Source organism: Chelmon rostratus, chromosome 22 (assembly GCF_017976325.1).
Source record: "Chelmon rostratus isolate fCheRos1 chromosome 22, fCheRos1.pri, whole genome shotgun sequence".
Classification (NCBI taxonomy): Eukaryota; Metazoa; Chordata; class Actinopteri; order Chaetodontiformes; family Chaetodontidae; genus Chelmon; species Chelmon rostratus.
Window position 1 is genome coordinate 5,494,898 of NC_055679.1, and position 27,668 is coordinate 5,522,565.

Genomic DNA, 27,668 nt, shown 5'->3' on the forward strand with positions numbered 1-27,668 from the left:
AGATATTTTGTTCTGTTGTATTTGGAACATCTGGCCCGGGACAACAGATATGAAATCATCATCAGACAATCACACTGTCTGGACCTGCTGCTTATAGCTGTAGGTGTGCTCTTGCATTATGGTGGAATGGCATCAGTTACGGGGCAGACCTCCTGTTGTGGTAAATAAAGCTTAAAGTAAAGGTAGAGTAAAGGAGCTCCTCCGCCTTTGCGAACACGCCTTCTGTTTGAGAACTCTGCGTACCCGGGGAGGTAATTTTGTCAATGAAATTCTTCATAAGTACAGGAAAACACAGCATGTGGTTACACACGCACGTACTCCTGCTCATCGTTCGGGTCTGGTTCTCATCTGCTGAGTTCTGACTTATATTTAGACGCACGCTGTCTAGAGTGGAAATGCCTTGTGGCCAAGCGAACCTCTGCAGGAGGGCGAGGGGGCTCTGGGTTGGGGGTGAAGCCCAAAATGAGCTGGATGGGATAAATGGATGGATGGGAGGGGTACAGAGAGGTGTGTGACGAAAGAGAGAGAGAGAATGACACAAGGTTTTGACCATTTAAAGTCAAATCCTGGCTGGTGTGATTATTTTGTGAGTGTGTGTGTGTGTGTGTTTGCCTCCACATGTGCATATCTGAAGCATTAGTATCTGTAGTGAAGAAATAAAGGAAAGGAGGTGGTTTACGAGCAGCATCTAAAAATACTTAAGTTATACAACTCCAGCTGAGTTTAGTGAAGTTAGCCTGATGGGGGCGCTACACATTCAATTTCAGGAGTTCAACAAATTGTTGTTAATTCATCTGCATGTCTGTATGTCTGTGACAGATTTATTTATGTGAGAGTTTCTGTGATGTTTGTCAGAACGACCAGTCTGTTTGTGTTCCAACATGAAAGTGTGTGTGCTGTCAACTGCTGAACATCTGTCTCTTCTGACAACACACACACACACAAACACAAACACAGAAACACACATATACACACAGATGCAGATGCACTCAGCTTCACACACAAATTAATGCGCACGCAAAAAATTAAAGATACATACAAACGCATGCATGCATACACACATTCATACTAGCGCACACACACACACACACACACACGTACACACACAGCAGTTTGGTCCTGCTCCATGTGCAGAGGGGGGGGTGGTCTGCCAGGGAGCGATAAGCACGATTGATGAGCGCGTGTGTCTGTTTGAACTGCGCACGCACAAACACACAGAGCGCTCCGGATCACAGTGAATGAACAAAGATGACGCAGGAAGCAGGAAGCATAAATGGTGTCAGATGGAAGCGACATTTGCTCTTTGAATTTTTCATGTGTTTCGTTGGATTGTCGCCTGCAGAAATCCCAGCAAAGTCAGCCCGGTTCGTGTTGGCGCGAACACGCTGTGACGCCGAACCATGACACTGACATGAACACAAAATGAATTCCCTGTTCACTAAACCTCCCCCAAACACTGATGGTCCAGTATCGGAACTGAAGCTAACATTAGCCGCTCTGTTGCCAAGTATCGTTTGTGTTATCAACAAATACTGAAGACCCAAATTTCAGCACAAGGCAGAGTTCTCGGAGAAGCCCCTTATGTGGGTTTATGAAATTTGTGGGTGCATAACCGTTTGTCGTGGTTCACTTGTGCATGTCAGTGTTGTATTTGTGCTGCCCCTCCTCCACTGTGATTGGACGGGTGGGTAAAGGTTTGGCACTTGGCACAACATTTTCCAGCTCTCAGCGACCAGAAAAAAAAAAAACATCGAATTCGCAGTAGCCAGAGCAGAATACATACTCAGCACCACATCACACTGGTGGCATTGGTGAAATACGGCAACATCATTTCCCTTGCAAGCAGAAAAAAACCCTTTGGTGAATGCAGCCCCTTTAGTGAATGGTTAATTGTCTCTACAGGAAAGTTTGTTTTTTCTCAAACTGTTTCCGGGACACCACAGTGTGGCAAATGTTGACTTTGGAAAGGGAAGACTACAGACCACTGGAGGCCAGGGAAGACCGACTTACTTACCCACATATCCCGGCGTGCCGCAGGCAGTGGACATGACGTCACCGCTGCCCTCCATCTTGGAAAGACCAAAGTCGCTGATCATGATTTTTGACTCGTCTTGAGGATTAAAGTACAGCAAGTTCTCCGGCTGGAGGACGGAGACAGAGGGAAAGAAAGAGAGAGAATGATGTAAGGGCAACTTAAAAAGTGACAGACACAACTCTCTTTTCTTCCTCGTTTTACACTCCGCTGCTTTATGGAGGTCTCTGTGACCAATCCCCTCTCTTCCAACAGCTGGCACACGCCACGCTGACCCACAATGCACTGCAAGTGTCAAGTCAATGCCGTTATTGCTGCAGTAAATCTTTGGCTGTCAAGTAAAAACAAACCTCCTGTGGATTTAAAATGTGTGTGTTTTTGTGTGTGTGTGTGTGTGTGTGTGTGTGTGTGCGCGTGGATGCTACGGTACCTTCAGGTCTCGGTGTACGATGCCCATCTTGTGCAGGTAGTTCACAGCGTCCAGGACTTGTCGGATCAGCGTGCTCGCATCCTTCTCCGTGTAGAAACCTTTTTCAACGATTCGGTCGAACAGCTCGCCGCCGGACACCCTGCAGAATGAGAAGTAGCGTGTGTGTCACGGAACGTTTGTTTGAGACATCAGCACGCATGGACACACTCTGTCAAGCACACACGCACATGGCGGGGTCGTAATTTAAGGTTTTTTTCTGGCAATTTATGAGCAGTAGATGTTTCCAGCAAGGAGTATGCAGAACCTGTAATCCATGTGCTACCTCGCACACGCACACACACACACCTTGATCGATATGACATCTGTTTTTTGAGTGAGAATAGTTCTAACTAAAGGATTGTGGTGGAGACCTGGGAAGGAAGACGAGCTGAATCGCTCAAGTGTGTGTGTTCATTTGTTTCTCTGTGTGCTATTAAGATGAGAATAATTCCTACATTTTTAGTGCTGATGATTAAAAATCTCCCCACACATAGTAAGTACAAATTCTTTCTGCCCAGTAGTGATACTTCCTTCATGTCCTGATCTTAAAACGTGTTGATTGGACTAGTATCGGGGATGAATGAAATTTCATTTTCATCACAGCAGCCCAATTTTGAGAAAAATGGCTTTTTTGCAGCTTCTGTGAAAGATAAATTACGAACCATCTTACAAAAACACACACCAGAACTTAGTACTTGTGGTCCATTTTCCACGTAAATTCTGTTCTTGAAAGGAGTCAAAGCTCCTGCCAAAATATTCTTCACATATTTTCAGCGCAGCCCCGTGTAAGCAGACAGAATGAAACCCACCAGTGCTGGAAAAAAAGGAAACACATCTGACCCAAGAAAAACACATAATGAAGCTCATCTGTAATCTCTCCCCTCTGGCAGATTCTTTCAATATTTACTTTTATGTTTTATGACTCCAGATCACATGAAATGACTTGTTCAGGTGTAGATACAGTATGTACAGATGGCAGCTGGCTCTTCATCTGCTGCACAGGCACACAGCTCCCCCTGCTGGAGGGTAACCTCTGCCTTCACCACAAAATCATCTCCTTCTCCATCTGAACGTGGACTCGCAGTACACATGGTAGCAAAAAGTACCAGCATAATTAAGAAGCATGTGACTGGTAACTGCAGTAACAGCAGCAGTAATTGTATATATAACCACTAATAATAATAGTAGCAGTAGTAACCAACCAACTTTGTTGTATTCTCCATGTACTGCATTTTTATACTTTAAAGCATAATGAAGGACACACACAAGCATTTGTGCACAACACACAAAGGCAAACACATGCACGCAGGCACGAACACGCGCACACACACGCACGTGCACGCACGCACACACACATGTGCACACATGGCGACAGATCAGATTAGAGCCTGTGGAAGTTAAAGTCTAATGAAGTTTCTGAAAAAAGAGATCAGAATTAATTGCTAATCCTCTCTCTCTTCAAAGAGGGCAGCGACTCGTTGGGTTTCAGAGGCAGTCATGTCTGAGAATGACAAGAAAGGGCTAAATACACACACACAGACACACACACGCACAAACACACACACACACACAGCAAAAGGGAGATCAGCCACCAGGCTGCATGGTTGCGTAAGCGTTTGCGTAAGGAGACCATGGCAATCAGACAGGAGCACCCACACAAGAACACACAGGGACACACACAGACACAAACACACGCGCACAGACACACAGGAATGCAGATGCGAGGGCAGGACTGCATGCACACACGGACGAAAACATATTAAAAGCAAACGCGCACACATAAATGAACAAAGACAAGCATGAAAAACACAAGCGCACACGTACAAGGTCACACATACACTTGTACACACATCCAAGGTGCACACACGCAGCACACGCACAATTAACACAATGTCACACACATACACACAGCGAGTAAAACAAGGCTCAAGGGTTGTGCAATTACGTCCATTCAGCTTTTCTCATTTGATACACAACAAAAAGATCTCGGACATCCAATAGTAAGGGGGTCAAATGTCACCCTGACAACTTCTTCATGTCCCTGGCTGAGCCCAAAATCACTCCCTATTTATACTGTGTCTGAATTCTGAGTATAAAATATATACCTTATATCATTTGTAGGTCTGTATCTGATTTTTATTCAAGGTCAGTGGTCTGGAATGATTGGCGATAAGAAGATGATACCTCATCAATGAATTAACGCCACTCATCTGTTCTAATTGGGCAGCATGAAACCGAGGCAGACAAGGCTGAGACAGTCAGTCCATATTTATTTCTGACTCAGACAGATTCTGACATCTACTTTTATACTACAGTATGTGTAGGAATTATGCACCAGAGAAAAGGAACTACACACAACACCCTCTCCAGCAGTTAACGTCGCCATGACAATGATGCTGACCACAGAAATAAGACACATTCAGTCGGGGCACAAGATCGCTGTCAATCACCTCCAGCTAGGATGTATATTAAAAGTCACTAACAAATTACGAATTGATTGATAGATACACACCGAAATGAAACATGGTGTGTTCACTTAGTGACTATTTCTCCAGAGGAGCACAGAGGACTGATAGAGAGCTTCATCAACAATCACCTCAAGCTCAATATCAGCAGAACCAATCAGCTTGTGCTGCAATGCTTCAAATATGGCAGCAAAGAAGATCTCTACAATCAGCACAGCTTCAAGGTGGAGACCCAAGATTAGTGTCACCAATTCAGCATCTGACCAAATGTGAAATATGGTCCCAATCTATCCTTCTGTTTCTGAGTGATGGTGCTGATTAATGGCCAGAAAAGTGTTTCTGCAGATGTCATATTGAAGTTGACCTTTGACCCTTTGGATGTAAAATGTCATCACTTCATCATTTTATGCTATGAGACATTTGTGTGAAAGTTTCTCATAATTAGTGTACGATTCTAAAGGTTTTGGCCAAAAACGTGTGAGGTTAGAGTGATCTTTGACCACCAAAATCGAACCAATTCACACTTGTGAAATTTCAATTTCGGACAGACGGACGACCTGAAAACGTGATGCCTCTGGCCACGGCTGTCGTCGGCACGGCGGCACCAAATGAAACGAAACAAACATTTCTGCCGTGACCTTTAAAGGTCCTCCACACCCATTGTCCATCCGCACAGGTGTTTTCTCTTATTAAGCCGATTAAAGCTCTTCTGAGCAATGCGTGGGCGTGAACAGACTGTGCTTTTATTGGGTGGACTCCAAATCTGACCGGCACAGTGACGGTTGGTGCTGATTGGGTGCGGTTTCAATTCGCCACAGAATGCGGCACATGCTGCTTATGTCGACCTGACTCGACGGCACTGCCCGGCACAGGCTGCACCCACAGCATCTTTAAAAATACAGACTAGAGATCACACACGTCACATGGTTTATTGTGGCTCGACGCATATAGACAAGTAAAAAGTTGTGAAAAGGCAAAATAAAACTTTGCACATCTTCACCACTGGCTGCTGATTGGTCCAAGAAGTTTGCTGAACTTATGTAATAGGTCATAATGTCTCAGCAGACATTATGACTTGGGAGGCTCAGCATATTCATCAAAAACTACTTCCTTTTGCAAAATGAACATTTCCCCCCGTGTTCTGGGCCTCTCGTTCACACACAAACAGATTTTTTTTAAACGCCATCTAAAGTGCAAATTTTTCTAAACTCCTGTTTCTTACATGTAAATCGGAGCATCTCACTTTGCACCTGCTTATTGTTGCTTTGTATGAAGAGCATGAGTCTGAAACAACTGTGGCAAACTGGTTAGTTTACATTTGATTAGCACGGCTAGGTCGTGTGCCAGAAAGGTGTTAAGTAACTATAAATAACTACATAACAAGCTGCTATTGTTTGTGTTTTCCAGTTACTGAATGATCCAGAATGTTCTGGTATCCGATGTACGATGTGCATCATTAATGTAGACCCTAGCACCACCTCCTGGCCAGACGTGCTTATTTGAGTGTTTAGAAACACTTTTGATGAATTCCAGGTATTAAGTATTTTCCATACTAAACATTGCAACACTCCTCCCTCCATCCATCTCGCCTCCGTCAGCTGAGGTGTTTGCAGGCAGGCAGTGTTATTGCTCTCTCTGGTGAAAGTTGAGCGTTATGGCTGACAGGAGGCCTTATTTTCCAGTGTGTGTGTGATGCATGCTGTTCACCGCGGCAGAGATGAAGAGTCTTTGCGGTCTTGGGACCTGACTAACTAATCACAGCAAAGAGTCGGAGGTCTGACTGGAGCTGCTGAGCTGCTGCTGGGATTAGCTGTCAACAGGGGTTGAAACCCTCACTGTTTCTAAGGCTGCACTTACTCCGGTTTGCCTTCTTCGATCCAGTCGATCTCTGTTTTCAGATTCAGGCAATTCTGTGGAAACGTAAACACTATAATTACACTAATGAAGTTCTAGTGAAAGTGAATTCCTTTGCATTGCTTAGGCCTGCAGTTTATTTCTTGTCCCCTCGTTTCCCTCTCACGCCTGCTCATTCATAATTTCTTTGCTTTCATTGTCTGCAAGTTGGGATATCAGCTGCTCTCATCAGTTGATCACATCCGTCCAATAGCAGAGCGGCTCACCTTCATCGTGAGCCTATCACCTCGCTGCTGTCTTTTTCAATATTCTCTCTCTGCCTGGGTTCTTTCATGTTGACATCATTCGCACCCCTCCACCTCCCCATCACCGCCCTGCAGATTCTTCAGCTTAATCATTTCATCACTACCAGGGTCTGGACTCCATGAGGGGGCTTATCTTGCTGCTGCTCAGGGCGATGCCCCTCAATTACAACGTCTCCAGAGACTTTCTGATGAGACTTAATTATCACATCGTCTGTCATAATAAACAATTATCTTCACTTCATTCACTTGTCTCTCCTGATCCAAATTACATTAAACTCCTAATTTGTGTTAACATAACCTGATTTAAAGAGTTTAACAGCTGTTAAGCAATAGAGCAATAGTTGGATCTTATTTGGGTAATTCGTGCTTTGCCTTTGTGTATGTTTGGCTAATTTTACTCTTGCATAGCTTTAAGAATGAACATTCAGATTTCTGGGTTGGTCTAATATATCAATACAACATGTCAGACATTGTCAGGGATTGAACGATTATTTCCATCATTGCTGTATGTTTACATACAGTTCAACAGCATTTGTCAAGACGGAATCTTACAAAAGTATTTAACATCTGACTCGAAGAAAAAAAAAGGGACTTTAAAGAATACTGAGTTGAAAAACTAGAAAATCTAATTGAAAAATGTAAAGTTGAGCACAAACTTGGCTTCAAAGCAAAGTACATGGTGTGATATAAAAATGAAAATAAAACCAAGGGCCATGCTATAAACAAAGGGAGAGGCAGCAAATCAAAAACACACTGAATACTATAAGGTAAGACTTGTGTGACAATGCATATGATAATAAACAGATTAAAAACAGAGCTAATGATGTTCCCCACCACATATCTGCATCCCAGCACCATAGCAACACCTGGTTTAGCTGCTGCAGTCATGGAAAATGCAAGAAGACATCGTCCCCCAACACTCTTTACATTATGGGATGTCTAAATGATCCAAGTGTTACTTGTTCATTTAGCGCATAGATTTCAAAAGTGGCAGATAGTGGCAGACGAAAAAAATACTTGTCTGCCGCAGCGGCAGGCAGTGAAAAAAGTTAATTTTGGGCCCTGCTAATATGCAATTCACAATACAAACAACATCAATAAAAAGCCCAAGTTGCACTGGGTTGCATCGATTTTCATAGCGGCACGGACTGATTGCCTCCCTGCGGTCGAGGTTACATAAGGCAAGCTGTGATGAACGAGAACGAAGGAAACGCTGTCAGGCTGCATTGATCTGCCACATCGCAACAGCACAGAAAATACTCAAAAATCCTTGTTCCTAAATGAGATTCCTGTCCGCCGGAAAAAAAACCCTGACGTCTCAATAGCTGCACATAATTAGAACAACTGAGCGGATTTATTACAGCAGTGATTTTTCAAATTTGTGGAGCAGAAAGGCTCACTTTCATGTTTGCTGAAGCGCTGCTGAAAATTGTGATTAGACTTACAGCAAATGATGGACGCGAATGTTTTATGTTTCAGCAGATCGGTTGTGTAGCGATGAAGCCACAGCGCACAGCTTAAGGCCTGCAGCACTGGGCCCAGATGAAAAGGGAGACTGAACTACTCTCCCGTCTGATGCTTTTGCACTGAGTCGTCTATATTTTAACATGTTTTTCACAGTGAAGCATTTCTCTGATTCTCTGTGTGAACATTAGACGTGCAGAATCTTAAAACAGCACTGTGAAAACGCAGGTCAAATAGGATGAGGAGAATCACAAAGGTCTGGATGATGCTCTCAGAGACAGTTGCTTATTTACACATCCGGCAGACATAGAGCAACATTAGCATTCATCTGAATCTGAAGCTGTGCTTGCCCTTCATTTGAAGGTGGCCACCTGGCAAATTTATTGGCTCTTTTTTGGTCTCCCCCAGCTCCAGAGGGTAATATACTGATATTTAGCTGCTAAATGCTCCACCAAATAAAAGCAAAACAAGCCGAAAAATGTGGGTTCATCACCATGACCAACCCCCTTCACATTATACATAGTCATGTGATCCATTGTAAACATGAAAATATTGATTAATGCAGCTTTAAAAAAAGGTGTTTTGAATGAGAAACATTGACAGCAAATTTCAATACCATTCTCTCAGTGTTGTTTAACAAATGTACAAAGTTGCAGTATATACATATCCCCCCCTTGTACATATCTTCAATCTGTTTTGTCTGCGACATTTCAAAACTTCACAACAAATCTCTCATGCTGATAATGCCACCTGCTGTAATTCCCAAGGTCACCTTGAAATGTTACAACCCAGGTGTCACCTTTGGCCCTGTAACTATGGAAACTGGCCCATACTCCATGAACAAATGGTACCTTAAGAAGAAAATGATCGAAAGAAAGGAAAAACGCAAGCCAGCAGGGCGAAAGGCAAGAGGCAACGGTGGTGGAAATAAGGTGTGAGATGAGAGGAAAGGAAGCTATGAAAGAAGAGGAGAGCAGATGGTGTGAGACAGGAGAGAAAACAGATGCGAGGATAGAGGGAGGTGTACAGGAGGATGAGGGAGCGGAGGAGGGGTCTTTCCTGTTACAGTCTGTGTCACACTTTGTTGGAATTAAAACTGTCTTTTGCTCTGAAAGCAATTCATTTAATGCACAGCCTCAGAATGGCTGGCATAAAAAACACTGTGAAAGCACTAAATTCAGAGTGCAGGTTGTACAGTCGTCCTCTGGGTTGGGGACGTTCTGACTATGTGCGATAAAGTAGAGCAGAAATAAGTACATAACCAGCAGTATTCGTAATAAACTCAATTGCTGCGCAGAGATAGAGTAAGGGCAGCACTGATAGCAAGTAATATACAGGAAAACTTTCACTCAAAGTGATGAAACCCTATTTTCTTATGATATTTTATATATTTTTTTTGATAAAAATGCAATTTTGTTTGTAAATTTGCAAATTTGTGTGTCAGAATTTCATGCTGCAATTAGTACCCTTGATGTCCAAAGCATAATACAACAAAGCAGAACTGCCCCCGACATGAAATTACTGGACAGGGATGATGACTTCCTTCTCAGGTGGTGCCAGGAAACATAAATGCTCTGTTAACTGGTTTATTCGCCCCAACGGGAGGCTCAAATCAAAAGGTTGACATCGTAGGTAAACAGCTTAATCTGGGGGAGAGCTTTGACTGAAGTCTGGCCAATGGAGGGATTTCAGGTGATGTAACACACTTCTCAGCAGCCACGTTGGAGGAACTTCAGCTCTGCGAAAGGCTGAATGTGTTTCTTAATCTACCAGCTGGGCGTCTGAAAGGAAGTGGACGGACGTGACGAACAGATGAAAATTAGCCTTAGCAGAGTCTTGCTTTAACTACAGTCAGTAGCTCTGGACTGAGAAACAACACATTCTGACAACCTGAATTAATGATCAATAAACTAAACTTTCGTTACACACATACAGTTTTGCTGCCACGGCCTCACTATGACGACCGGTAGCTTAGGTTAGCTGATGTTATCTAATGTTAGCAAACTTAACATAGATTTTGTGGTGTAACTGACAATGCTGATTTAGTTCACTGACTCTGTGACTCTTCTCTTTAGCATTTAGCATTATTTACTACTTGTTGCCATAATGACTGCTGGTGCATTGAAGCATTAGGGATTTAACCTGTTTTCTGGGCTTTCGGTTGATGACAGCTCTGCTACAAATAAAAATGTTCTCATCTGCAGTAAAAGTACTTTCACAGTACAGTATACATTAATAGGGAAATAATATTCCTAATGCCGTAAGCCTTACAGTACATGTGCAGCAGACACGTTTCAGGTTTCCACAGATGTCAGTCTGGATTGAAAATGTCACAATGCACCACCCTGCCTGCTGCTGAACATAAATACCATTAAATATCAGTGATGTCAGTTAAAACGTCCATTATCAGATGAGGTCTGACTTAACTAAGTCACAGTGACCTACTTAGGAAACAGATCTGCACACCTTATCCACCTATTGCTAACGTGTTTAAGGTACAGTAGATCAGCAGCTTTTAGCAGTTTCTCACACTTTGCCACAACAGAATGCACCAATTTCCTTCACAGTTGTTACTATTAAAGCCTTTGCAAGGAGAGACTGTGAATTGTCTGTTACTGTCCCAAAGCTCCTTTGATTTGCTAGTCTTTTCAAATAAATTATGCTCTGTTTGCTGTAAATCTTTAAAAGCTAGAAGATTACTTACCTAACACATTCAAACAATTAGGAAATAGAGGAAAGCAGTGCAAACATCATGAATACAGTGCATCGTTAATAACATGTAAATCCTCATTCAGGCTAAAATCTGCAAGTTTAAGCAATTAACCATTTCAGTCTAATTAGAGAAGAAAGTTGAGTAAATATATGTGTTATTAAGTATGAGTATTAACACATTCCATTCATTTAAAACTCTCTTGCACACATGTTGCATGAATGCTTTCTTTGCTTTCTATTGCTGACTTACATCATGCAACACTGATTCAGTTCATAGCCGGGTCTTAAGGGCTTTAAGATTAGTCTATGTGCATGTGTAGTGTGTATAGATTTTTTTAATATGTAAAAGCAAGTTTGTTGGGAATCAACACATAAGTGCAAAAAAAAAGATGAACTCTTGCCCTCCATATTTAACAATGAGGACAGATGGCAACCACAATATCTTGCGGATTAGCTGTTAAATGTCAGTCAAAGATAAACTTGTGGTTTTACAGTGTTGTCCACATAGAAATCAGAGAACCCAAAGACACGTGGAAGGTGAACAGATAATCCGCTGACATGGGGCTGTAAACATAGTTACTGTTGTGTAATCTACAGGCATGACTTCCACCTGAACTTGACTGAAATGTTTCCAGTACGAGTGCCAAACTTCCAGACCAACTTCTCCTCTTACGTAAGCAGTAAGTAACCTTGCAGGGGAGGTTAGTAGGGCACCCATGGGTGAGCCACGGGCCTTCCTGCCTCCACCTACAGCTGACCATCAAAGCAGAGATGCTACTGATGTAAGAGAGGCCGTGTACATGTGTGGTGTGTTTGCCTTGTGTGTGTGGGACTACGGGTGGGCTTTTTGCATGTGTGTTACTGTGGGAGTGAAAAAGGCTGAGATGGAAAATTATGAATGTTTGGCTCATATTTAGTGTTTTATGAATAACTCATTTTAGTGATTTGTAATTTGGTCAAATCCTTCTGTAAACTACCATCTAAATCAGAACCCAATCAGTAAATTGTACTCTATCAACTGAGCTCCAAAAACACTACATCCTGCATTTCACATGATGCAACTAGACAGCATCGTTTCATTCAAATTACCTGGCTGTGCTCTCTTATGGGGGACCTCTAAATCTCAACGCACTTCAAAGCTAAATACCAGAGTCACTGCATGTCATTACTACTCTGCGTGTTTAGTCTGAACAAGCAGAGCGTTCTCCTCATAAATTACACATTTACACATTTAAGCCCACAAAAAGCTTTCAGGTTCTGAAAGAGACCTTTTTGTGTCAGGTGTGTCCCGGGAAATCAAAGAGCCGCTGGTCGCAGCTTAACGTCGACAGGCTGCGAAGATAGGAGCAGCCTGCTAAATGCTAAATGTGAATAAAGAGTCACATTTTCTGGCTCCAACGTCAACAAAATGAAATTATAATTCTGAAATAAAAAACTAGGGGGGAACAAAAGTCATGTGTGGGCTACATTTAATGTTAATTCCTCTCAGGCTGGATCTGGCCCCTCGGCTGGTAGTTAGAGACCTCTGCATTAGACCATCCCTAGCTCTTAAATTCCCTCCTCTTCCAAAGCCCATACCTCCAGTTTGTAACACAGGTCTCCTGATAAAAATATGAATTGTCAGGAGTTCTGGTGGTCATCCTCCCCTTACTTTCATTAAGCTCAAGTAGAGAGCGACAAACGAGGGACTCACAGCTGCATTATCAGGTAGAGGTGGTCAGGACTCTCGTAGATGTCCTCCAGTGCCACGATGTTCTCATGCTTGATCCTGCAAAACAAAGACAAACCATGAGCAAAGCCTTTTCCGGTTCAAAGCTGCAGCGTGTCCTTCATCACACAATAACGCATTAACAGAAATAAATGACTTTTAATCCAAACGATTGCTGTTGAACTGCAAAAACATTGCTCCCCCATTTAGTTTCTGCCATATGAATAAACATCACTGATAATCCACAGTAATACTCTGACAGTGTTTTAACTAGAGTGGCCTTATAATCTGCACTTTATTATCCAGATTTAACCATTTTTAAAGCTTAAAACTCATCTCAAGGTCCATTCAGTAGCTGTTCTGGAGCTTTAGTCACATTAAATGACCCTCTGCCAGGTTGTCAGCAGATGCCATCTGCTGATGAAGACCACGCGATATGACTGAAAGCTGAACAGCAGCTACTGAATGGACCTTGGCTTGCTGGCACCTGAAGAAGACCGTGAGATGTGGCTGAAAGCTCTGCAAAACTAGTCATTAAATAGTAAGTGAGATTATTTCCAAAGTCGAAAATGAACTTTCACATTAATATCTTAGCATTCGTTTCCGCCCACCAGAAATTTTTCATCCGTTTTCATCTTCCCCTCTCCTTTCTGCTCACTTCTGTCAGTTCTCTCCTGATTTCTCCATGGTTACAGCGCTGTGATGAGGATGTTTCTGTCCTTCAGTGTGCGTATGTGTGTGTGTGTGTAGGTGTACATTTGTTATCCTAACAACTCATACCTTGTAGAAACGACTGATTTTGTGTGTGGGTGTGTTGGTTAATCATCTTCTGCATTGTGGACAGAGGTAATTCCCCTTGGTCTATCTCCTTTAAGCACATGCACACGCACACACACACACACACACACACACACACACACACACACAGTCGTGTCTCCATCTCCTTTGGGGACATTACACAGACTTACATTGATTTCCTGGTGACTTGCCTGACCCTGACCCTTACCCTAACCCTAACTCAAGTCTTCACCCTGAAATGTAATGATTTACATTACAGAGACTAAAGGAAGGAACGTCAGTCAGATTTATATCCCCATGACATGAGTAATGCACATCCAGACACGCACACACACACGCTCAGACGCAGACAGGAGAGCACAGCGGGTGCACAGGTGAGCATCTAACACTTATCAGGGAGCGCATGACCTCAGCGACGGCACGCACGCAGGCACGCGGGCTGACAAGGGAAAATGTGTGTGTATTCAAGCTCTGCCTGGGATAATGAAGGGCTGGCAGCAAACAGTCTGAGTGTAATGGCTGAGGAGAGCATTCAGAAAAACATTACAGGCTTTATGCTACAGTTAGCTGTTCTCATTCATGGATTTCTCCTGCATGAGTCCTCTGTTACTGCTCCACACAGCCGGAGCGGCTCAAACACGTAACGTGTGGCGTGTTTATCGACTGCTCGTCTTTGAAATGATTTTCATACACATTGTCTCTGACTTTTTAAATAATTATTTGTTCAGTTAACAACACAAAGCTAATCTACAAATCGCTTAACCATCAAGTCATTTATCAAGTAAAATTGCCAAACACTCTGGAATTTCGGCTTGACAGTTGTAAGTATTTGCTGCTTTGGTCTCTTTTCGATAATTGTAAACTGAACGCCTTTGAGACTGGAGGAAAAACAAGCCTTACTCTCTCTCTGACTCCCTACACCGTTACACCAAAGACAGTTTTTTTCTCTTTTAATGACATCCTCAGAGCTTTTTAACCATCATAAAATGGGACTCTCCTGGAGGATGTGGTGATAACCACAAGTTTGAATTATTTCTACTTTGTTTTTGTCTGTCTTTTCTGTTTTCTGTTTTCATTTTGCTGTCAGCTCAAAATACTACAACCATGAGCCTCTGCCGTTGTTCCTATGGTGGAGATTTCAGAAGTATAGCGATCAGGCTGGGACACCATGCACCAACTCCTGACTCACTACACACTCACACCACACACCTTGGACACACGCACTTTATCACACACACATCTATATGCTGGACTTAAGTGTGGACAAACCGACTGTTGCACACTGTCATTTTTGCACAACTGTGCTCACATTTAACCGCCAGATGATCTTGTATAGCTTAGTTCTGTATTTTTATCTCACTGTTTCTTCTTATATCGCTAGTTTGTATTTTGTACAGTATTTTTGCCTCATTACTTGAAAATGTTTGCACAACTGCACTACTGGGCTCACATTTAACCACCAGATGTTTATCTTGTATAGCTTAATTCTATATTTTTATCTCACTATTTTTTTTTCTCATATTGTTAGTTGGTATTTTGTATTGTATTTTTGCCTCCTTACTTGAAAGTTGTTCTTTTTTGCATGCCCTGGAAATGTAAATTTCTCTTTGGAGATTAATAAAGTATCTATCTATCTATCTATCCATCTATCTATCTATCAAGAACCTATGCAAACAATCAGGCTGATGCTGTTGGCCTCTATCAACTGCAATACAGGTGGTATTGTTAGTATTGTATTGTATTGTTATTGTTGTTTTTCTAAATTAACATCAAACTTCTCAAAACTTCTTGATTTTTCTGTAATTCTTTCCACCAACAGAGCTTAAGCTCTATTTGTCGTGGAAGAATCCTCTTCCTGATTTGTGCCGTTAAGTAATCCACCAGATTTCCCTCCAAAGCCGACCTGATGTCTCACTGTGCACTGGCTGCTAGAGACCGCCAGTCTGCTCACTTGTGCTCTCGTTTGTTCGCACTAATGACACTCGTTTGTCTGAATGAATGTCGGCATCTCTCCTTCATTGCTGTGTAACTCTAATGCTGCACAGCCGAATGAACGAGCTCATTGCGTGGAATAGCACAATGCACCTGTATTGTCACGGCGCAGAGAAGCTCGGCAGTGTGACATGTCTGTGCAACTGTGTGCAAGAGTCCTTGTTTTGTTTTTTGTGTTTCGAAAGTGTTCAGCAGGAGGCAAAAGGTGATCTTTCTAGAGGCTTGTGTGAAACACTTCCTGTACTCTGAAGACACTTAGAGTAATAACTTGTCTCTTTTTTACTGCAAGATGGTTTCAGTCGTTTCAAGTCAGCCTGCCATCCTGACTTCTTCGTCTCCAGAATCCAAACAGAATTCACAACAGCAATCTGATGGTTAATACTGTGCAGCTGTTTTGTGCTCACACACAGAAGTTTCAGTCGTGATGTGTGTGTGTGTGTGTGTGTGTGTGTGTGTGTGTGGTAGGTGGGCTGTGGATCGTGACCTGGGGGCGGGGGGTTGGGGTGCGTGGAGGAGAGAGGAGATGCACAGTTGCCCCGGTAACCAGGAATTAGGGGGCTTATGTGTGTGCGTGCATGTGTGCTCGCCTAACAGCACTCACTTCCTCAGCACGGCGATCTCGTTCTCGATGCTGCTCTCCTTCCCCTTCAGAGCTTTTTTAGGGATGCACTTCACCGCAAACATCCGGCCGGTCAGCCTCTCCTGAGCCAGGACCACCTCGGAAAACGCTCCTCTGTGAACACATAAACAAAAGCGACCCGTGAAGGCACGAGCAGATCATTCGGTGGACAGTGTGGCCCTCCGTCATCATCTCCTCTGGCGTCCTGCTGGTTTTCACATTAAAGTTTACATGACACAGAGCTGGGAAACAAATTGGATGCTGTCCGCTGTGGGGGGAGGCTGTACACCCTGCAGGGTCTAAGCTACAAGAAATTCATCTGAAATGGGGAAACTCATCCTGAAATCTACACCCTCACATAAACCAGCACGATAAAAACAAGAAGCACATTGAGTGTTTCTATAAAGACATTCAGCAGCAGCATGTAGGCTATTTGAGGACAAAGACAAGCTGCCTGTCCTTCTTCAAAAATGTCTTGTTAGCTGTTGCAGTTAGTGGTCTCGTCTTGATGTCCATCATTTCCTGCAAGCATCAATCTTAAATAAATCACTGCAGGCTTGTCGTGCAGTGAGCTGTCACACTGTTGAAGCAGAACTCCAGTGCTTCGGCATTGCACTTCCAGAAATTTGGAGCACAAGAGAGACACATTAAGAACAACGATGACCAGACTGAAGTATCAAAGTTAACCTTATTAGTCCTTAGTATGGGTCAAGCTCCGAAGACACGAGATCCTTTATTTCCCACATTCTCCTCGATAGTAGGGCTGTGCAATTACTCAGTCAAAATGGACAAACACTGTGAAAGCAGGCTACATGTGGCTACAGGTAAGCACAGCATGAGCTTATGAGAATGAGTCCTTTACCAGTAGCTTATTGCTTGTACCGTCTGCATGAAGGCAACATGGATTGCTTTTTTATTAAAAAAGGCACCCCTAATAATTGTGGGAGAAAATCGTGATCTTATGCTTACTGCGGCTCTTATGTTGGACCAGAATATTGCAGCTCTACTGGATCACATCTGTCATTACACCCTAACCCTCTCTGGTAAATGCCCTGATCTTTCAAACTCCATGCTGCTAGTTTTAACTCATGCTTTTAGATAGAGAGATAGACAGATAGATAGATAGATAGATACTTTATTCATCTCCAAAGAGAAATTTGCACCAAAGAGAAATTTGCATAAATATATAGTTTTAAATTTGGAGTCTCATGCTGGATAAGATTGTTGTTGAGTTATTTCCTCAGGTTTCAGGGAGCTCTCTCCAGAGCCACTGAGGATACTATAAAGTTGTTCTCACAGGTTGAGTAAACCGGACTTCATGTGTAAATTCGGTGGAGTGCCCCTTTAAACCCTTGCATCTGAAGGTGCACACTGTCAGAGGCATTGCCGCAAATAAACTTGGAAATAAAGCAAAAAGTCCTCTTATTCTAAATAAAAAACAGTGTATCTCCACATTTAACACTACGTGAATTCAGTTATTTTGCCTTTGAGATCCCATTTACAGCTGATACACGCATCTGATAATCTTAATATGCAGAAAATTACACTGCAATAGTAATGTGATTGGATCTGCCAAGTGTAACATTAGAACATTTGCAATTTCTTTTATTTATTCACTTAGAAAGACTGCACACCTGAAAATAATTTTAAATTTTGGTTTCTCGCAACACAAAAACTGATGATCCTCAATAATATTCAGAGCAGCATTATAAGGCAAAAGACTTGGAAATTTCAATTCAGCCATATCTTTCAGTTCCTGTGTGTGTGTTTGTGTGTGTGTGTGTGTGTGTGTGCGTGCGAGCGTCAGGAAGACAAGCAGGGCGATGAATGAAGATGATCTTATTGTGAGTTAATCTGCCTGAACTGCGTGTTGACTCCTGTGTCGTTCTGCCTTCAGCTTCATCGATGTCACATTAGAGTAAACATCTCTCCGTCTTTATCTCTTCTCTCTCTGCTTCTCTCCCCTCCTTCTTTCTCCTCTTCTGTCACCTCTTCCTGTGCAACGTTCAAGCTACCTGCATCTGACGCGCATACAAATTTATCGTGTTCTGAGACCCGCTCAGTGCGCAATGATATTGAATTTAAAACCCCAAGGCTATTTCAAGGCACTTCACGGCCTGTCTGACTGCCACACTTCTGACCTTTAGGCCATATGAGTTTGCAAGATACTTGAAATCCTCAGCCAAGCGGTCTGCTGAAACTCATCATCAGGTCAAGGTTGTTAATTTATCCAATAATTTGTGTGCCATGCCACGTCAATCAATCATGACATACCTGCAGCGCTAATTCTCATCAGCTTCAGATGCAGTTTATGCTTAGTGCGAATTAGCAAGATTTAGCATGCAACAAGCTAAACTGAAGTGGAGACCACAGTAAACATGACACCTGTTAAACATCAGCATGCTAGCGCTGTCATTGTGAGCATGTAAGCATGGCGATGTTAGCTCATAGCTTCAAGTACCACTGGGCCTAACAGAGCTGCTACATCAAATCAACATATTGTTTTTAGTGCTAAAAAGTGCTAACGACTGGCAAAAGCAGTCAGATGTACAGGGGAGAATGTGAATCTACACTACACAAACAGTAACCAGAAGTAATAATAAGAAAGAAAGTGTTGATGAACAGTTCAACAATGTTTTATGATTGTTCTACTAACCTTGTTCTTTTGATTAAGCATTTCATTCTAATAAGTGCCAAGGTCTTATATTTAAATCAGTCACGACTCAATTCACGACTTAATTTCCACCTACTCGTGGTGCACACCTGCCTGCTTGGAAAATTAATTTCACATCACGTTGCCTCTCGGTGAAAGGTGACCTACAGTACAATCGACCACCACGCTAAAACCTCCATGCACCTTCCTCCCCCTTTTCTCCTTGCTGGGATTTTCATTCATGGCTGTTGTGAATGAGCGCTTTATCACATCAATGTGCGAGTGCTGCCGTGCGGAAAGCCCTCGAGCCCTTCAGAGCGAAGAACATTGGACAAGGCGTCCAGCCGCCGTGAGGCCGAGCGCTGCGCTTCCATCACGGCGGTGAACGCACGCAGAAAGCGGTTTGCTGCTGCCTTTCCTGCTCTGGGTGTTTTTCTCACGCCTCTCAGCAAGAATCTCGTTCCGCTTCTCACCTTCACTCCCTCCTCTCCCTCCCTCACTCCGCCATTCTCTCTTTGTCTCTCACCTCACCCTCCGCACATCTTTTACAGTGACATGCGATCATACTGCCGGTTGCCCCCGGTGACCAGGGTGGACTGTCCGGTGACCGATCAGATCACTTCAATTGCCTTGCACACACACACACACACACACACACACACACACACACACACACACACACACACACACACAACAGACACCTGCTTGCACCGATGGCTGCTAAGGATCAAAACCAGACAAAACAAGTTGGCCATGCAGGTTGTAATGATGTTGCTTCACACACACACACACACACACACACCTTTTCATGCATTACAATCAGAGAGAGCATCTGCTGGAAAAAGAGCCACACAGGGATAGCCTACATATTGTAGTGTGTATGAGGAGTGTCTTCTTCCCAACCAATGATACGTGAGTTCATCCTTAATCTGCACTAAACTCCCCTCCCCCATTACACCAGTAATCCCACAATTATAACAGTGAACAACAAACACACTATGTCTGATAAAAGCAAAAACAGGCACAATAAGGCCACTTCACTTTGATGATGTAATGATCTTTTCAAAATCTCTTCTTCCTCAGTCACTGCAAAATGACTCCACTGCTGCATAGATGTAATCACTGTAAACAAACTGTCTCATTGCATTTGAGACAACTGGTTCACTTTAACTCTATCTTGCTAATTATGGCACACAGTGGCTCTTAGATTTACGCAGCGGCAGTTCTCATTAATCGTCACAGGTGGGCAGATTGCAGCTGTACTTGCTTTTGTGTTGTGATTTTGTTAGTAAATCCAGCATTTTTATCAGAGGTGTCAAATAATTCAGTGATGATACATTATGAAACAGAGGAACAACTGTTAAAAGATGCTACAGTGGATATTTCTATAATAATATTGGATCAAATGACATTTTGTAACATTAAACAGGGCGATTATTATGATGAACCCACAGAGAATTATTAACTCTGCACTTCCCCTTAGCTCCACCGAGCATTTTAAAGTTAGCAAATAGCTAGTGACCGCTCCCATAAAACCACTCAGATGTAAAACAGGTACGGTGATGTGGAGAAAAACGGAGGATCAAAGCATTCTCTATGGTCTGTATTGTGTTTTTTTCAACTCAAATGCAGTGTACTTCTAAGAGGGCTTGTTGCTTGTTGCTGCTCAAACACTCAATTTAACAATCACAGGTTGCATTTAACCCTCAACCAAATTAAACACCTGCTGCACGGGAGATTCTGCACCAATACGTCGAGACCGCCACCACCATCATCAAAATGAGGGAGTAGATGGTGTTGATGGTGGTGAACAACGTCGATGCACTGATGATCAACACTGATGTGACATTCAATGCACACATTCATGAGCTGTTAGAGCTATCACCCCCAGCTGTGAGAACTGTGAACCACTGCACACCTACACCTCCACCTGCACCTTCTGTGTACTTAACTTTTAAGTACACACACATACTTAACTAAATTATATACATTTTAGTATATTGGCACATTTCATTGGTATTTCATTTCATTGGTATATTTTATTGTTTACTGTTTATATACATTTTAGTATATTTCAGCTGCTGTCAGTACATTTCACTGGTATATTTTATTCTGCTTGTATATTTTATTCTGTTGGCACATTTCACTTCCATATTTTATTGTTTATTGTTTAGTATATTTAATTGCCTTAGTATATTTTCATTCTGGTATATTTTTAATTGCATTTATGAATATTTTTATTGCATGCTGGTTTATTTTATTGTAGTTATCTTAATTTTATTCTTTCTAATCTTTCTTATCTTTCTTATTATCTTGTTTCTAACATGGGGGTTGCAATGCAAATTTCATTGACATGTCATGCTCAATGACAATAAAGAATCTTGATCTTGATCTTGATGCTGAATACTGTGTCTGAATGGCGGGAAGAAGAACTTGACCACATTCATTTTTACTACTTGCCTAACCCTAACCTCAAACCAAGTCTTCACCTTAAAATTGAATGAGTGCGTTTTGCCCCCATAAGGAAGGCAAATCCCCACAATGTGACTGTATAAACACATTTATGTCACCACAATGTGAGTAATACACACACACACACACACGCACGAACACACGTACGTGAGCTTCAGGACCAATGGGGTTCATTTGATTGGAGGAAGGGGGCAGCTGCGTTCACAAACCAGGCTGTGTTGGTGTGTGTTGGGGGTTGAGTAGCAGGCAGTCGCTGCTTGTCTTACCCGCGGCAGCGATGATTGCATTTCCTCCTGTATGAACCTGTGTAATTGTGTCAGTCGAGCTCCACTGCCTCCATCAGTGCGTCGAAAGGAGGAGATATATTGGCAGCGATGGCGCGTGCATGTGTTTCAATCGCACACCCAACAGCGAAACAGTCTGTCTCACACACACACACACTAGAAGACAGAGATAGAAATGGAGAGACTAGAATAGGCTGACAAGGTGACAGTGACACATTTAACATGGAGACTGACGGCAGCCATCAGTGTTTCTCAATGTCAAGCTCAAAATACATTCAGCCTAAAAATTTGTTCAGTCATCACATTCACATTCTCTGGTCCACCGTGACACAATCATACACAGAGACTGCTGAACGACGCTGCTTCAACACCCACTGCATATATCTAACTTTGCCTGGACAACAATAAAACACGTCCCTGTTCTCATTTACTTTACTGGCTGGACTAATCATCTCACTCACTCCTTAGCTACCAGCTACGATGAGACGAAAAGCTGATGCTAATGCAATACGAAGAGTCTACAGCCAGGGTAGCGGCTCTATGAGACTGTACTTTGGTTCAGCGGTGCTTCGAGCTACATGCTAAAGTCAGTCTGCTAGCACGTGCGCAGCGCAATGTCTGTATGCTAACATGCTGGTCTTGAGCAGGTATAATATTTGTCATGTTCACCATGTGGTTTAGTGTGTTGGCATGTCGACACAGGTGAGGCTGATTTTTTCGTTAGCTTTGCAGGTTATTTGGTGATCAACCAAAGAATTGGACAAATTCAGGGGGTCTTCAAAGTCATTACAGTGTGATACAGTGTCTGGAAAGTGTTTCAGTCAAGTGGTGGACCAACAGACCGACTGAAGCATGGTCGGCCATGCTGATTGCTGAGGTGAAACAAGAATTTAGGAAGGCCAGCTCTGTGCTGAGATGCTCTCTGGGCTCCATAGAGGAGGGGGAGAGGAAACAAATGGGCAACGCCTTCGACCCCCGAAGGCAGCAGGTCTGTCAGCCTGTTCAATCACATCCGCTCTCAATGGACCAAAAACTACCGCAGGATAGTAAGTCGGCTGGACTGAAGTGTCTGCTACAAGAGCAATGACTGTATTTCATGACACTTCTGAGGACATGAGACACTTTACTCATCACCCAGCTCACTATTGTGTCTTAATACACTTAGCAGCTACTGTTTATGTGTGGTGTAAATGCTGTTTACTGCTTTTTGTATTTGTTTTCAGTGCTTAGTTTTGTCTACACAGTATTAGATGCTTATAATCTGCATACTGTTCTTACACGTCCTGTTGCTGCTGTGACACTTCAATTTTCCTGCATGAGTCCAGTTCATCTTATATTAGATGTAATAGTGAGGAGGACTTATAAAGTGGAGGCAGCAGTAGGTACAAATTGAATACAAATTGGATCTTTTATGGAGACATTCTTGCCGCTCGAAGATATTGAGATAACAATGATATGAAGCAGAGTAAAGCAGCAGATGATGCCATTTTAGCATGTTTTCATGAAAAATGACTGAAATTATTAATTGATTATTTAGAATGCTTTGCCAATTCTTTTTCAGCCGGTCATCTAATTGATTGCTGGAATAATCGTTTCAGCTCCCGTTCAGACTGACACTGGATCTGCAGGAAAAAAATGGAGCCTCCTCATTCATTAATGAGATAATGCAGTGGGCTCGGGGAAACAAAACAAAAACAAACGCAGGCTTGTCTGGAAAAGAAGCCGAACTTTGTTCAACGTCTGCCGTGATGCCATGCGACCACAACTGGCAGCACGGGCCAATCGAATGAGTGCCAGGATTGCCTTTCACCTGTTATCTAAGAGGGGATGTGGCTGAAACTGATTTTTTTGACAAAAACTTCAATCTCTATTTCATAAACAAAGTAACCTACGAATAGAGGGAAAAAATGTTCAAATTTTTGTCTAATTAGCATGATTTCACACCAGTATTACAAACCTTCATCAACAGGATCATTAAACATCAGTAGCAAGTCAGACATGTATCCTTGACAACACCAGAAAAGTCCATTAATGCCCTCCTGTTGGCTGAGAAAGTGCTCAGGTCCAGTCCAGTTCACATAAATTGAGGCTGTGAATAGGAATTAATGGTGTACAGTAAATGTATTAATTCATTTAGTGCAAAAATTTTAACACATTTCTCATGAGATCAGGCTCAGCCACAAACACCCTCCCTGCATCTAATCTGCAGCCCTTCGTTAACTCCCTGACAGTCAGTGTGTGGGGCACACTGCTCCCACCACTTCATGCTGGCAATGCCAGAATCTTTCCAAAGGTTTCCGTGCCTGCTCCCATCACTATGAAGGGCTTTCATTTGCAGAATCTAAATTTTATCTGATTTATGTTGGCTGTAATAACACACACGCACGCACACACACGCATGCAGAGAGGGATGATGTCAGCTCAGTAGGTCTGCGCCTGTCCGATCAATAACAATCAGTTTAATCAAAGCAGAAGTGGTTGCCTCTGAATGGACTCTGCTCACACACACACACTGACATAGCAGAAGGCTTGATAATGACAGAGCGTAGACAAGGACAATTATCCAGCGCCAAGCTATCGTCATCACTGAGCAGACCGTGTGCCCGCGCGCGCGTGCACACACACGCACACACACACGCCATTATTTTCATGTGCTTTGAATAAAAGGTAATCTGCCTGAATTGTGTGTCACTGGCAATGAAAAGAGGGGCCAGCTCCTGCAATCCGCGCGCACACACACACACACACACACACACACACACACACACACACACACACACACACACACACACACACACACACACACACACACACACACACACACACACACACACACACACACACAGGTAGCTGATAGGATGTAAATGGGGAAAAGTAAGGATGGAACGAGGTTTACCACTTGGTGAAAGACGACTGTTTGAAGGATTTCTGGTGCCAGCATGGGTCAGATGGTGAAGTTGGTGGCGAGAGGAAGGCCGGGCCAACTGCAACATTGACAAAGCCGAACACAACCCACTAATATTACACCACGGAGACACAAATGTTTATGAATGCACAAGGCTGAATATTTTCATCTCTTATTCATCTTGGGCTTAAATGCATAATTGATTTGAAACATGTCACATCAATAAATCACACGAACAAGATGCAGCAGAACATATGTAGCTGAGTGTAAAACTGATGGGCAGTGTTGCAAAGAAGGACGCAAAGAACGCACTGAAAGGAAGGGACGCACCAATCCAACTTTCCTCTCCGAATACTGATGATACCATGTCTGCCGACACTGAGCACCGATCCCATGTCTGATGCAAGAAAAAAAATCTATCCAACTTATTTATTTCCTGTGCAATGAGGGATTGTTAGCAACATCATGGGTGTGCTCGCTTTCAGTTTAGTTAATCTGTCAAAAACTGTTTGCTTGCTTACATGGTTTCTGACATGATTTTTAGTAAAATTGTCATGAGCTGACTAATTAGTCAGCAATTATTTCGATGAACACGATGTTATTAGATTTTTTTGTGCGACCAAGTTGTTATACAGTTTAGTTTATCTTTCAGGGGAATATAGAGTTGAAGAGACTGTTTCAGATGAGGTACAATATTGAATGATCACAGTTTTTCAGGTTTTTTTTAATAAGACTGAAATTCAAATGAGGTCAGCAGCAGCAACAGATGTACCTTCAATGTTTCATCATCTCACAACCCCTCAAAAATGATCTCAGGACCTGTTGTAGCTTTCTGACCTGCAGGTGGAAAACAGCTGATTTTAATCACTATGGCAACGGGAGGCAGGCCATGAAGGGTAAGGATTTTATTACGGCTGCTTTATAAAGGCAGTGGAGCAGAAAAACAGGACTGTTGTCTCACGCACACGCACACACACACACACAGGGCAACACCTCAATATCATAACTAGTCTCCATATGTAAAAAAAACCAAAAACAAATGAGGGAAAGATAGCTAAAAGCCTCCTTCCTTGTGTGTCTTCCTTCCTCTTTTGTGTGTGTGTGTGTGTGTGTGTGTGTGCACTATATGCCTTTGTTGCAGAGTGCGTAGGCTTAAATAGCACTGTTGCCACGGCAGCAATTAAGTGCCAATTATAGTCTATATTCTCACTGAGGCTCCAACAGAAAAGATGAAGACAAGAAAGGGAGAGAGAGAGAGCACTGAAAGAAGATGCCTGCACACTCTTCTATGCAATTAAGACAAAAATCCACAAAACAGACATGTCAACTAGAAACTGGTCTGAAAGGTAAGGACGTTGTAATCCAGCCCATTGTCCATATGGGGGTGAAGAATGGGCTGCACTCCACCAGCAACACCACAACAGATGGGACGTGCATGCAGAGCTCTGTAGGACAAAATCAAACATTAACAGAAAAGCATGAACCAGTGCATGCAGGGTGAGATTCCTCCAGAACACTATCTGAAACCACCGATTCTAAACATTCAGGCTTCACGTTTCCACAGAAGGTATCATGCTCGCCATGTTCATGTTCAACATCTTACTTTCACATGCTGACATAGAAGCTATTTCAAAATAGCACTAAACACAAGTGAAACAGAGGCTGATGGGAATGGACTTCAGTGGCCACTGTGCTTAAAGATGATGTGTTGGGCAGCTGGCAACACACAGTGTACATTTATTTTCACTGCAAGTACCGTCACTACTGTTAATGCTTAATGTTGTATTGTCTTATTTGAATGAATTTGAATTTATAATACCCTTCTTGGAAGAATAACTACCTTGTCTTTCTTCCAACGTTCAGTATTTGTTTTGTTTTTCTTTCATTTACTTGCTTCGGCTAATTATTCTTAGACATCTTGGCAAAATAGTTTTTCTAACGTACAAACCACGAAGCCTAGACTGAATTTCCCCAAGAGACACAGAATTCAGGAGTGCCTTAAGATGTGTGTGTGTGTGTGTAATTCAGTGGAAAAAGGGAGTGACTGCACAGGAAAGAAAGAACGATGATGCTTCCTGTTTGCTTTGTGTGTTCACATCAAACAGACATGAACACACATGCACAGACCCACACAAAGCGAAGCCCATGCGGTATGGATTTGCCATGGCAACAGCCCTGACCACTACTGGGATGTCAGGAGACTTCCCTTCTGTTTACATTAATCACCATGGAAACAGCTTGAGCCCGTGTGTGAGGACGCACATGGACTCTGGGCAATCCAGTGTTGTGTGTGAAAGCCAGAGACTGCGTGTGGGTGTTTCAGGGTCATGCAAGCTTTTGAATCCATGTGTGTATTACTGTGTGTGCGTGATCAATCTGAAAGTTAAAAAAAAAAGGGGGGTTGCATATTTGTGAATGGATGCTTTTAAGATCGCAAAGACGAACAAGATGCTACACAAAAGAGGAGAGAAAACGAAAGGAAGAAAAACATCATAAAAAACGACAACCTGCTGGGCCACATCACCGCTCGCAGGGACAATGAAGAATAAAACAGAGTGATCCAGCAGAACAGAGTCACAACCAAGAGCTATTAGTTTCTGTCTAATGTACCTGATGCGTCTAGGTACAACCAATTTTTTAATATTACCAGTGGATCGAATGACTATAGGAAAGGAGTCGCTTGTCGTTGCGCACCAACACATAATTATGAGCCTACGCTGCAGTTGCAGATGGATATCGGACAGAGCATTTTAGCACGTTTCAGCTCATTGCTTTGCTTTTCCAACCCACATGTTCACAAGGGAGTGACAAGGGAAGTGAATCGTTGACTTCAGTCATCAAGCACAACTCCAAATCAATGCTGATGTCACTCATGGTGTCTGCTAGATGCGTAAATAGGCGACTCTTTGCTAACAAAGACGTTAGCTGTAACATCT

The 27,668-nt window shown here is 42.8% G+C and overlaps 1 protein-coding gene across 1 annotated transcript in view; it reads right to left on the minus strand.

Moving 5' to 3' along the window:
* The window catches only part of camk1da (calcium/calmodulin-dependent protein kinase 1Da), a 49,327-nt gene that overhangs the window by 9,135 nt on the left and 12,524 nt on the right, over positions 1–27,668 (minus strand). Inside the window, exons 2-5 of the mRNA XM_041963657.1 lie at positions 16,401–16,532; positions 12,995–13,069; positions 2,463–2,601; positions 2,015–2,141 (exon numbers count right to left, since the gene is read on the minus strand). Of these exons, the coding sequence (XP_041819591.1) occupies positions 2,015–2,141; positions 2,463–2,601; positions 12,995–13,069; positions 16,401–16,532 (473 nt within the window). The remainder of the gene's footprint in view (positions 1–2,014; positions 2,142–2,462; positions 2,602–12,994; positions 13,070–16,400; positions 16,533–27,668) is intronic.